This window comes from Gadus macrocephalus, chromosome 13 (assembly GCF_031168955.1).
Source record: "Gadus macrocephalus chromosome 13, ASM3116895v1".
In the NCBI taxonomy this organism is placed as follows: domain Eukaryota; kingdom Metazoa; phylum Chordata; class Actinopteri; order Gadiformes; family Gadidae; genus Gadus; species Gadus macrocephalus.
In genome coordinates, this window is record NC_082394.1 from 5647648 (window position 1) to 5661207 (window position 13560).

The 13560-nt window shown below is 48.6% G+C and overlaps 1 protein-coding gene across 1 annotated transcript in view; it reads left to right on the plus strand.

Annotated features, from left to right (window-relative positions):
* Positions 1-251: 251 nt before the first annotated feature.
* The window catches only part of tex264a (testis expressed 264, ER-phagy receptor a), a 25115-nt gene continuing 11806 nt past the window's right edge, over positions 252-13560 (plus strand). The window contains exons 1-2 of the mRNA XM_060068525.1: positions 252-838; positions 7200-7421. Coding sequence (XP_059924508.1) covers positions 581-838; positions 7200-7421 — 480 coding nt within the window. The 5' untranslated portion in view covers positions 252-580. The remainder of the gene's footprint in view (positions 839-7199; positions 7422-13560) is intronic.

A 13560-nucleotide genomic window follows, 5' to 3' on the forward strand; every position in this document is an offset into this window, starting at 1 on the left:
TGAACTGGCTGTAAGCATCCAATTTAAATGAAGTAGTCGTCACTGTTTACAATGGGTCAAACTAAGGCATTGGGGGAGTTATTCATCTGGTCAAAATAACATTTTATTTAATAAACGTAATAAATTATAAGAAGTGCAAATGAACATTTTAATGATATCAAATATGTCTGTATGCATCATGTCTTTATTTAATGTTTAATATTGTAAATGGCTCTCCGATGGATCCTGCGGGAACACACCCTTGGTCGAGACGGAATGGTTTAACCGGGAAGCATGTTTCGTTGTTTGGGGAAATAAACCTTCGTATTTTCTCTGTTATCTGACATTAGTGAGTAAACCACTGGTTTATATAACGGATATATCTAATTTAAATAAACGTTCGTATTTTCTCCATCTGACACAAGATCTGGACATTATTGAATAGTGATGTAAACCACTGGTAAAATATATAAACAGATATATCCGTCAACGACCCTCTGCGCTCACATTGGTCCAGGGCAGACTAGATCCAGCTCAGTAGAGCTGGTTTTCATTCGGTAAGGATTGGTTAGACCAGGTCTTAACCCGGTTAGCTGCAGTCATGTCGGACTTTATGATCCTCATCCTGATCCTGGTCCTGGTGGTCTGTCTGCTTGTGACGGTGGTGGGCATCGTGCTGTACTCGGGTCTCCTCGCTGAGGTGGTGGTCAGGACGGGCTCTCCCCCCGTCAGGAACCTCATCATTGCCTATAAGTTCAAAGAGGGTCCCTACAGGGACAGCGGGGCGGGCTACACGGAGAGCTGCTCCATCGGACCCCGGCTGAGCTGCATCGGCATCTTCTACGACGACCCCAAGCAGGTGAGACTAGAGTCTGAGGTTCTGGACAACTTGGTCCTCAGAGACTCCGTGAAACGTGCGGTTCCCGGGGTGTCTGTCCAGCCCCTGGACACCGTGGGTCATTCAATGTGGACCTAATGTGTAACTGGCGTAGACCTAATTACTAAATACAGCCTATTCATTTCACACCGAGCTGAAAAAGGTGAGGGACCACTGGAACCTTCTGGTGGTTTGATCAGCTGTTCACTGCCACGTTGCTGTTTTTCCTCTCTCCTGTCCTCTTGGCTCAGGACCTCAATGGCCCAGGGAAGAACAAGTCCCCAGAAAAGGAACATCTTAATTTGCCTTTTGGGCAACTTTTTTCAGAAATCCTTGTCTAAATGCATGAAATCAGTGTTTAATTGGAAGAAGAAGGAGATTCCTGTCTTGGAGGGAAGTCTTAATAAATGGATCATTCTTTAGTTCACTCGTTAACCCCTTGGTCTTGATCCCATGAGCTCAGCGGACTGGGACAACTGAAGAGGGTTCAATGTTCCAAAACACGGGACAAACTATAGGATTCCGACCAGGCTGTCGGAGGCCTCACTTGTCTCACTCGTGTGTTTGTGTGTGTGTGTGTGTGTGTGTAAGTTTAACTTGATGGCTGTTATGTTAGCTTATGGCCGTCTCTTTCTGTATGTGTGTCTTCATGGCTTCTGTGGCTCTTCGTTTAAAAGCTCATTTAGGAATTATTCCAAAGACGAGAAGAGGCACTTTGTTAGGGTAGTGGTTACGGGCATAGTTGGGGTCATAGTTAGGGTTAGGGTCATAGTTAGGGTTAGGGCCATAGTTAGGGTTAGGGCCATGGTTAGGGTTAGGCCTCTGAACCCCTCTTCTTTTGGGGGTTGAAGGATTTCCGTGGACCGAATTGACGAGAGATTGGTTACCAACCCATCAGGTGACGTTATTACATGAGTGATCATTTGTAGGCAGGGGATGACAAACCAGCAGATTCCCTCTCCGTCCTGGAAGTCATCTGAACATGACCAACGACTTTAATAAGCGAGCGAAACATCCCCACCTCACCGTCCCCCTGTCTGACCTCTGCCCCCCCCCCCCCCCCCCGTCTGACCTCTGACCCCGTCTCCCGCTTGACAATGATACAGAAAAGATGTCCACACAGAGGAATGAAGTCATTCACTACCTTCTACACCAAAGGAAGAACAACTACAATTACTTCAGTTAACAACACCATCAACAGTAGAAAATGTGTACAAAATCGGTCAATATTATTAAGCAGTTTGTTTATTTGTTAAGCTAGTAAATCATATAATATTATTTAAATCTCACAATGAGAACATATCAATCAGTAGCCTTCTGTTTCCTGTTTTCCGTTACTACTTGGCCTTGGGGTTAGAATACTTTTTGCCTGCAAGTAATTAGTGACCAGTAGATGGCAGGATTGTCATGGTAGCAGCGGTGCATCCAGAGAGATGAAGCATGTTATCACTATTCAATCCGCAAACAATAGATCATTATCAATCTGAAGTTGAAAGTGGCGTCTCTGTATTACGACATTTTTGAATGCAATGATGTAATTAAGGTTTATGAATAAATTACCCTTGGTTACCCCACAATCTTGTCACATGTCAGCATTGATAGGCTGTATTTTCACAAGAGGCCTGGTTAATGTTGTGAAGATGCATATTTAACGAGTAAGGTGGAAGAACCCCTGAGCAGCATGATCTAAGTGTTTAATGAGAGGTCTGTAGTTGGTTAGTCTCCATGGCTATTGGGAGATGTATCTCTGCATAGGCCTAGTTTTTCTTCATGGATACAGGTGCATCTCATAGAATATTGTGGAAAAGTGAATTAATTTCAATAATTCAATTCAAAAAGTGAAATTCATGTATTATATAGATCACTCAAGCCACACTGAAATATTTCAAGGCTTTATTTGTAATAATCTTGATGATTATGGCTTTCAGCTCATTAAAACCCAAATTTCCGTATCTCAGACAATTTGAATATTACATAAGACCAGTAAAAAACGGATAAGGCCACTTGGCTCAGGGTAAGGGTTGGGGTTAGCTGCCTGTTAGGAGGCTAGGCAGTCAGGGTAAAGGTAAGGGTTAGGATGATATATTTGATTATATAATGAAGGCCGAGATCACTCGCTGAAACCGCCACTGGAAAAAAACGACATAAAACCAATATGTGTTGCATGTTCCCCTCTCCATGAACCATATCCCAGCTTCAGGGGGCCGCACGTCGGTCCCTGAAGGAAGGGCTGCGAATGAGTTCCAGCGAGCGTGAGGATGTGGTTGTTTAGAGTGTGTGGCGATGAACAGCGTGGGGCGCCTGTTCCTTCCCTGACGAACCGCGGGCCAAATGAAATGTCACGCCACGGCGGCGCCGGGAGCGATGAGAAGAGGTGTGAGATCTGTCAGAGGAGGGAGAGTGTAAATTGACAGAAGTCTCGCTCGCCTTCGGAGCCTCGATTCAATGGCGCAACCGACGCGTCACAGGCCCCCGATCAGAGCACAAAGCCCAGCCTGACTACACAAGGCTAGCTGATACCACTGGGCTAGGCTAGCTGATCCTAACTACACTAGGCTAGCTGATACCACTGGGCTAGCTGACCCTCACTGGGCTAGCTGATACCACTGGGCTAGCTGATCCTCACTAGGCTAGCTGATCCTCACTAGGCTAGCTGACCCTCACTGGGCTAGCTGATACCACTGGGCTAGCTGATCCTCACTAGGCTAGCTGATCCTCACTAGGCTAGCTGACCCTCACTGGGCTAGCTGATCCTCAATAGGCTAGCTGCACCTCACTACACTAGGCTAGCTGATAACACTACACTAGGCTAGCTGATCCTCACTAGGCTAGCTGATCCTAACTAGGTCCACCCTTGGTTTGTTGACACGGCGACATGAAAAAACGGGTGAAACGGGTTAAACATGTGGCTCTCGGTTGGTTAACTGGGCTCTTTTAAAGTCGCCAGGCGGTACAGAGTGTTCCACTACGACCTGCTGTCTTCCACTATGCCAGCAACAGGCTGGCCAGTCAATAGGAGGTAACCCAATGTGGGTTAGGGTTAGCTAACCCTACCCTAACGCTACCCTACCTTCAACCGCTCGGTTCACTTCAGCGGCTCCAGCAGCCGGCGCCTGCAGGAGCAGGAAGAGGAATAAAATACGATATCATATTTACAGCTCCATGAATCTCCTCAGAGATTCTAACCCCCATGTCAGTCGAGTGAAGAAGAAAGGGAACCAACGGGAACCTCCACCTGTTCCCTCACTGAGGGCGGGCAGGGGAGGGCACCCGGCTGCACAGGGACCAGGCTGGACCCTGGGGGACAAGGCTAGACCCCCCAGGGCTATGGGTATCCTGGACCCCCCAGGGACCAGGCAGGTACCCCGGGGCTATGGGTACCCTGGACCCCCCAGGGACCAAGCTGGAGGCCCCCTGGAGCTAGCAGGAAGATTAAAGTTGACCCTCGCCTCCTGTCAAGAAGGAGGAGGAGAAAGTCCTCCTCCCTCTGGGGCTGGAGAGGAGCGGAGGAGGTGTTGAGGTGAACCTGCCTCGGCAACAAGGTGTCCTTCCTCCTGGAGACCTCCTCCTCCTCCTCATCAGTAATTATAGTATACAGGATCCCAAGGACGCCAGAGTCATTACTGAGGAGGGATGAGCTCTGCCTGGAGGGAAACCCTCTAAGAGAGGGAGAGACACAGAGAGGAGATGAGGAGAGAGAGAGACAGAGAGGAGATGGAGAGAGAGAGAGAGAGAGACACAGAGGAGATGGAGAGAGAGAGGGAGAGAGACAGAGAGGAGATGGAGAGAGAGGGAGAGAGACAGAGAGGAAGGGAGAGAGAGAGAGAGGAGATGGGGAGAGAGAGACAGAGAGGGAGAGATACACAGAGAGGAGATGAAGAGAGAGGGAGAGACAGAGAGGAGATGAAGAGAGAGAGAGACACAGAGGAGGGAGAGAGACATAGAAGAGATGGAGAGGGAGGGAAAGAGAGAGGAGATGGGGAGAGAGACAGAGGGAGAGATACACAGAGAGGAGATGAAGAGAGAGGGAGAGACACAGAGAGGAGATGAAGAGAGAGAGAGGAGTGAGAGGGAGAGAGACACAGAGGGGAGAGAGGGAGAGAGAGAGGGAGACACAGAGGAGATGGAAAGAGACACAGAGATGGAGAGAGAGAGGAGATGGGGAGAGAGGGAGAGGAGATGGGGAGAGAGAGAGACAGAGAGGGAGAGACACAGAGGAGATGAAGAGAGGAGATGGAGAGAGGGAGAGAAAATGAGAGGAGATGAAGAGAGAGAGGGAGAGAGAAATAGAGGGAGAGAGACACAGGAGATGGAGAGAGAGACAGGGAGGGTGAGACAGAGGAGATGGAGAGAGAGACAGATAGGGAGAGAGACATAGAGATGGAGGGAGAGAGACAGAGTAGATGGGGACAGAGACATAGAGAGGAGATCCAGAGAGAGAGAGAGAGAGTTGGAGAAAGGCATGGAAGGAATAATCTCTATGTCTGTGCAGGCCCTCCTACAGTACCTAACGGTCTCTAGTCAGACAGGTCCGCTCTCTCTCGGCTGAAACATGGAGACAAATGGCATCACAGTCTGTGTGATGCTTCAGGCCTTCTCTCCGTCCAGCCTCTCTCAGTCGCTCCAGACATTGTCTGCTGGGGGCTCCTGTGGTTCTCCTTAGCCAGGTGGAGAGGGGTCCTCTTGTCTTGAGCTCTGCTGATGGATCTGATGGTCTTGAACCACCAGCAAAAACAAAATTCAAGAGAGGAAAGTGAAGCAGCTAGTCTGTGTCCTCTGGTCTATGTCTCAGGTCTGTGTCTCCGGTCAATGTCTCTCAAGTCCGTCCCTGGTCTCAGGTCTATGTATTATTACGTAGTTCTTCAAGGAAAGGGTTCAAATCCGGGATTGCTTTTAACTCAGTTTATTGTTAAAGTCTGCATGTTTCGGCATGGTAACTGGCTATGGAACGAAAGTCTAGGAATCGTGTTGAACACGTGTGAGAGATAATAACTCTATCTACTTCCAGCCACGGGCAGAGGCCCGTGACTGTCCGCGGGTGTCGCTGAAAATCTCTGACGCTCTCCACCTCGCGTGCACAGGTAGAGACCGTCAAGTGGGCGTGGCCTAGTGGGCGTGGCCGGGGTGCCGTAATGGCTTCGGCTTCTTCATATATCAAAAGGTGCTGCTATCTGTGGCTGGAGCAGCCTCCAATAAGGTCTTGCTCCCCTTGTGGCTATGTATAGTATTTACGGCTTATATGTTTGGTCCTGCTTCATTGGGTCTATGTGTGGGTAGCTTAGATTCTTAAAATACGTAACAGTCTCAGGTCGATGTATCAGGTGTATGTCGCAGACCTATTTCTCCTGTCTATGTCTCAAGTCTATGTCAAGTTGTGGTCCAGGGGAGTCCATTGTGTAACACGGTGGATACGGCGGCCACTTTATGCGTTCCCATTCCTGTGTGACACAAACAAACACTACTGTGTCGGACACGTTCCAACATGTAATTACCACGACAGACACTGTTTTGCTGTAGCAACTGATGTTGGGGAAACAATGTTGTGTTGCTGCTCCTGAAGCCCCTCTAGGATCGATCGTGTTCCCTTATCTTCTATGCTTTGCTGTTCCGAAGCCATGAGTGAATATGGTTGAGTCTTCAGTAATACTCCTGTGGTACCGGCGGCCACATTCTGCTGTTCATTTCCTTCTTGTAATGCAAGTCAACCCACCAAACGACAATGCTTTAATCTACATCTCCTTTATCCTCCTCCCTCTCCCTCCTCCTCCACTCTCTCCCGCCTGCTCCTCAATCTCTCTCTCCTCCTCCCTCTCCCTCTCCCTCTCCCTCCTCCTCCACTCTCTCCCGCCTGCTCCTCAATCTCTCTCTCCTCCTCCCTCTCCCTCTCCCTCTCCCTCTCCCTCTCCCTCTCCCTCCTCCTCCACTATCTCCCTCCTGCTCCTCAATCTCTCTCTCCTCCTCCCTCTCCCTCCTCCACTCTCCCTCCTGCTCCTCAATCTCTCTCTCCTCCCTCTCTTCCTCCCTCTCCCTCCTCCTCCACTCTCTCCCGCCTGCTCCTCAATCTCTCTCTCCTCCTCCCTCTCCCTCCTCCTCCACTCTCCCGCCTGCTCCTCAATCTCTCTCTCCTCCTCCCTCTCCCTCTCCCTCCTCCTCCACTCTCTCCCTCCTGCTCCTCAATCTCTCTCCCCTCCCTCTCTTCCTCCCTCTCCCTCTCCCTCTCCCTCCTCCACTCTCCCTCCTGCTCCTCAATCTCTCTCTCCTCCTCCCTCTCCCTCCTCCTCCACTCTCCCTCCTGCTCCTCAATCTCTCTCTCCTCCCTCTCCCTCCCCTCTCCCCTCACCAGAGGCCAGCCGAGCAGTGCCGCTACGTGGTGGGCAGCGTCCTGAGCGAGGGCGAGCAGACCCCCGACCCTGAGCTCCAGAAGCTGTACGAGCAGCACGGTTTCCGGGTGTTCTCGCTGCCCGAGGTGACCCACGCGGTGACCTCCAGCTTCCCAAGCACCACTCCCCTCTCCCACATCCTGGGACCCTACCGAGTCTACCCAGCGCTCTCCTCCTACATCGAGGTAGGCCCGGCTCCCGCCTGAATCCTCATCTACAGACCACCCTTACTCGAGCAAGAATTGAGGGGCATTCGAGTTGATTCGTTTTTTTTCTAATTGGTAAATGAGTATTCACCACTCATAAGAAAGACCTTCTCTCATCACTGCACTGCAGTGAGTACCGTTTCATAGCTCTAAGATATACCATACCTAATCAAGGCACTGCAGTGAGTACCGTTTCATAGCTCTAAGATATACCATACCTAATCACGGCACTGCAGTGAGTATTGTTTCATAGCTCTAAGATATACCATACCTAATCACGGCACTGCAGTGAGTACCGTTTCATAGCTCTAAGATATACCATACCTAATCAAGGCACTGCAGTGAGTATTGTTTCATAGCTCTAAGATATACCATACCTAATCAAGGCACTGCAGTGAGTATTGTTTCATAGCTCTAAGATATACCATACCTTGGCTTTGAACTTTTTGAACTGTTGCCCTCAGGGAGGCGCTACAGGTGCATTAGGACTAAAACAAATAGATTCAAGAACAGCTTCTTCCCAAAAGTAATAACCTCCCTGAACTCCCACATGAGGCACTCCTAGTTCAATCACCCCAACCCCCAGACTCATACCACTCATGTGCAATATATTATATTACACACTAGATGGGCTATATATATACATACATATGTATGTATGTATATATATATATATATATATATATATATATATATATATATATATAATGTGCAATGTATACATATCTTACACTGGATAGTACCGTATTATTATTTATTTTGCAATGTACACGCAGGACTGCACACCCTACCTCCCTTTTATTATCTCTACATGTCCTGAGTTTATGTGTTTGTATTGTATAGATGTATTTTTGCACTGCTTGGAGATGGCTGTTTTAATCTCATAGTACATGTGTACAGTGACAATAAAGGTATTCTAATTCTAATTCTGACCTAATCACTGCACTGCAGTGAGGACTGCTTCATAAGAAAGAGGTTAGTGATTAATGATGCCGTGATTAGAGATGGTCTGAGTTTTCAAACAGTCCTCTTATCACTGCCCTGCAGTGATAAGAGGACATTAAAAATGTGCTCAATGGGAAAACATCTGTCTCCAAGGATCAGAGACTTTAGAAATACTAGACAATCACAGAGTACGTTTTGGAAATACTGAATACAAGACAATCAGAGAGTATGTTTCGGAAATACTGATACTAGACAATCGGAGTATGTTTTGGAAATGCTGAATACTCGACAATCAGAGTACATTTTGGAAATACTGAATACTCGACAATTAGAGTGCATTTTGGAAATACTGAATACCAGACAATCAGAGAACATTTTGGAAATACTGAATACTAGGCAATCAGAGTATATTTTGGAAATATTGAATACCAGACAATCAGAGAGTACATTTGGCTCATTACTAGTTAATCAGAGTACATTGTGCTAATTTATAGTTAATCCTAGTAAACTTTGCTTATTACTAGTTAATCAGAGTACATTGGGCTCATTACTAGTTAATCATTACATGTGGCTGGTGAGTCCTTTTGGCCAAACAACATCATCATCCTGTCACCTTCATTCATGCGTTGTTTAATTCATCACGTGCGCAGAATTGACCAACAGAGGAGATGGTAGTTCGTATAAAACCAAAGGTCTCCCAGCAGGCGACCCTCAGGATGGCCTGAGAACACAGACTGGCCTTTACTGGTGACATTTCCACACTGGGATTCATGGAGGAGCCTCCCTTAGCAGGAACAATGCTGAGGAGGAACCAAAAGGAGTAGTGTGTGTGTGTGTGTGTGTGTGTGTGTGTGTGTGTGTGTGTGTGTGTGTGTGTGTGTGTGTGTGTGTGTGTGTGTGTGTGTGTGTGTGTGTGTGTGTGTGTGTGTGTGTGGGGATAAACATGCACTTCTTTATTTAGATTTACCTCTGCAGTAAAGACCATTTTTGTTCTGATATATTGTGATGGAATAGTAACACGAAGTGTGTGTGTGTGTGTGTGTGTCCCGAGCCGTCGTCTTAGCACTGTGCGTTGAGTGACAGGTCAATGAGCAGCTCCCAGCGCTAGCTGCTAGCCCACTGCCAATAGTGATGGGATAGCATCTAGCGCTAAGCTAATGAATAATGAAGAGTGGCTTATAGAGGTTTAAAGGGTAGTATGTGGATGGCCCCGGGTGTTTGTGTGTGTGTGTGTGTGTGTGTGTGTGTGTGTGTGTGTGTGTGTGTGTGTGTGTGTGTGTGTGTGTGTGTGTGTGTGTGTGTGTGTGTGTGTGTGTGTGTGTGTGTGTGTGTGTGCGTGATTTATTGAATGAATCCATAGTGTAAGGGTTTTTCTAAACAAAGTGAGGGGCTGGCTCGGTCCATCAAGGAGATTATAATCATTTCAATGAAGCGGACAAGCAGCTCAGACCTGGTTCAGAAGAACAGGTTGTGTTCTGGTGGTCCTGGGGTGAGGGGAGGGGTGTCATAGGACCATACAAGTCCCTCTCCCTCTCCCTCTCCCTCTCCCTCTCCCTCTCCCTCTCCCTCTCTCGTGCACTTTCATGAACCAAAGTAAAGAATACTTTAGGTGGATAATAAATCGGCCTATGCTGTACAATCAGGTCTGTCAAATAGTTGCAATAATAAAGCCAAACTTCATAGATTTGTTGTGAGTTAGATCTTAGGCTAACCTAAAAGTTTATTCTTGCATACATTCTCTCTGTGTTTGTGTGTGTGTGTGTTTGAATCTTTTTACATCAGTGAGTGTAAATCTCTCCGTCAGAGTTCTCAGCCTTCAGCCCCCTGTGCCGCCGCCTCTCTTGTCCAGCTGACCTACATTTGATTTAATCAATCAAAGTGACGTTGTGTTCCTCTGTCCGCCGTGGACAACTCTCTCTTCACCTCCCAATCCATTATCGAATCCAACGTAGAAGATCACCCTGGTATGGGGGGCTGGGGGTCTTGAGGGGGTCCCGGGTCAGTGTCGTTTTAAGACATCTAGAGGCAGTTTAGATGTCAGAAAACAACTTAATCTCACGCACACAGACCCACACGCAGACACACAAGCCAACAAAGGTTTTCTTAGTGCATGGGGCCTGAAGTTGGAAACATAGAAATGTGTGTGGCAGGATGTTGGGCTGATGGTGAATCGATTCATAAGGATCTTGGTGATGTAATAATGAAGTGAATGAATTCATGATGATATTGTTGTTCTACTATCAGTGTGAGTCATATGATGGCTAACCCCAACCTCATCCATCATGTCTGTTCAGAACCTCGTCCATTATGTCTGTCCTACTCCTACCTTCGGTGACACTTGTTGTAGCGGCCAGAATAATGTATGGAGCTCACATCTTTAGATATGTATTCGTTGGTTACATCCAATAAGCTTAATGATGCAACATGATGGCCTGATGAGGGCAGAGAAATGCTTAGCATATGAAAGCGTCTCCTGGAATAAAAGGAGCGCAAGCTGTGCTGTGATGTGCTTCCAAGGATAAGCCAATCAGAATGGAGATCAGGAGAACAACAGTGAGATTGAAGGCAGTGATAAAGCAGCCCTGGGGGGTCATATGAAGCTGTAATCCGGGGTCCAGGGGGGCCCCACGTGTCTCTGATCATTCAATGATTCCCCGCACTCTGCCTCTGCTGAGACCTGGCGATAGTGTGGGGATTGATCCACTGTACCAGAGAGAGGAGCCTGGCTGAGGAGCCACCGTGCCGGTGGTGGTCCACAGGTCTGCCAGGGTGGGGTAAGGGTTAGTGTTAGGGTATCCACGTGTGTTGGAGCAGTGAGCAGAAGAAGCCGTCATCGTGATGATCAAATAACACGCTGCGCTGCCACCCAGGCGGTGAAGCTTGTGCTCACTCAGAGTAGCTGTGGTCGTGTTAGATGCTGCAGTCGTGTTAGACGGTTCGGTCGTGTTAGATGCTGCAGTCGTGTTAGATGCTGCAGTCGTGTTAGATGGTTCGGTCGTGTTAGATGCTGCAGTCGTGTTAGATGGTTCGGTCGTGTTAGATGCTGCAGTCTTGTTAGACGCTTCGGTCGTGTTAGATGCTGCAGTCTTGTTAGACGCTTCGGTCGTGTTAGATGCTGCCACGCATCTTAAGCTCAGTGTGGAACAGGAGGTTAAAAATAAGGCCGTGGGAGTGTAATGCAGAACAGCGTCCGGGCGATTTTGATTTGGGTGGTCTTCACTCGGGATGCAGCAGCTACTTCAGCAGGAGGCCTCTTTATTAATTTGTTTTTAGTGTTTGCTGAATTTCTTGCGTCCTGTCATTTCCCTGTTCAGTTGCCTGTTTATCTGGAGGGTATGATGATGACGGGGGCTGGTGATCGAAGCAGAGACAGAGAGACGTTCTCACCTCGCTAATAAAGATAGAGAGACGGAGCGAGGGCGATTTTGTTGTTGTTGTTGTTGTTGTTGTTGAAGGCAGAGACGAATTAGATACTCCCCCTCCACGCCGCCCACGCGTCCAGACGGCCCTCCTACCACAGAGACCTCTCTCCATCGTGCTTCATACGGAGCGCGTTGGTCACAACAATGGCAGTAGGAAACTCAAGAGCATCTTGTCTTCTCTTCTTACATCTTGTTGCATCAAGTCCTCTTCTGGCTGTGATGCTTGTGATCTGTGGAGAAGGTTATCTGAGGAGATGACAGGGGCCTGCGCTTGGAGCCGACCGGGAGCCGCGGCCCCCGACTGCAGAGACCATCGTTAAAGGGGACCGATTATGCTTTATGACTTTTATGACCTATAAACGTTGTTATAATGATTGATAGTCATGTTTAACCATACGCAAAAAACGATGTAGATTTTCGGAAACTCTTCCTCTCATCTGGGCGCTTTCAGCTTTCTCTGTGAACGCTCGGATTCGTCCTTCTCCGCCCCCTCGCCCCCCTCCTGCCAACCCAACTCCGTTGTGATTGGTTACCTTCCTTGAAGCGCGCGCGCGCTGGGCAGATTTGACCGGGCCTATGGGGGCGCGGCAGGAGTGCCTCTACGTAGATGATTTCCCGGAAATGTGTGAATCGCAAACGTTGTCCCGAGTGTTTAGCGCTCTGCACAGCCACCCCAGACTGTCAGCAGGGAATACGTCGAAATGCATGTACGGCATTATTTGACACTTTAGTATGGTTAAACATGACTATCAATCATTATAACAACGTTTATAGGTCATAAAAGTCGAAAAAGCATAATAGGTCCCCTTTAACTAACGTACTGACAGCCTCTTCCCATCTCACTGTGGCCCCAGTGAGGTACTGGGAATCACACTGTGTTCCCAGTGAGGTGGTGTTAATTACACCGTGTTCCCACTGAGGTGGTGGTAACAACACGGTGTTCCCAGGGAGGTGGTGGTAATTACACTGTGTTTCCAGTGAGGTGGTGGTAATTACACTGTGTTCCCACTGAGGTACTGGTCATCACGTTGTTTTTCCGGTGAGATACTGGTCACCAGCTCCTCTAGAAGACCCTCTGGGTGCTACTGGAATCAAAGCGTCAAGAGCAGCTGTTCCAGCCGGTTTTCTGTTCTGTTCCCCGGAGAGTCTCCAACCTGACATGTTGCCGTGTCATCCGTTTTCCTGAAGGTGAACTACAATGGTGTAATATTTGTATATATGCCTCCTACATAGTGGTTGCTGTCATGTCTGTTCAGAATGAGCCGGTGTTATAGTTTGGATCAATAAAACACCTAGAGGAGGAGGAGGAGAGAGGAAGGGGAGGAGAGGAGGGAGAGGAGGAGGAGAGGGGGAGAGAAGAGGGAGAGGAGAGGAGAAAGGAGGAGGAGGAGGAGGAGAGAGCAAGGGGAGAGGAGAGGAGAGAGGAAGGTGGAGGAGAGGGGGAGGAGAGGAGGGGGAGGGAGGAGAGAGGATGGGGAGAGAGAGGTGAGAGGAGGGTGGGGGGAGAGGAGGTGAAGGGGGAGAAGAGAGGCGCAGGAGGGGGGGTCTCAGTGTATTGTACTTTGATCCTCACCCCATCCTCATTTTCTACAATGCACCTGGACCCCCCCCCCCCCCCGTCTGGTGGAGGGTCCAGACCAGTCAGGGAGGGGCTGTGGAGGGAACGTGACGCAGACGAGCAGGTAGACAGAGGGTTGAGACCGGGGAGCAGAGGTCAGAGGTCAGAGGTCGGCTGCAGACAGCTCGGAGGT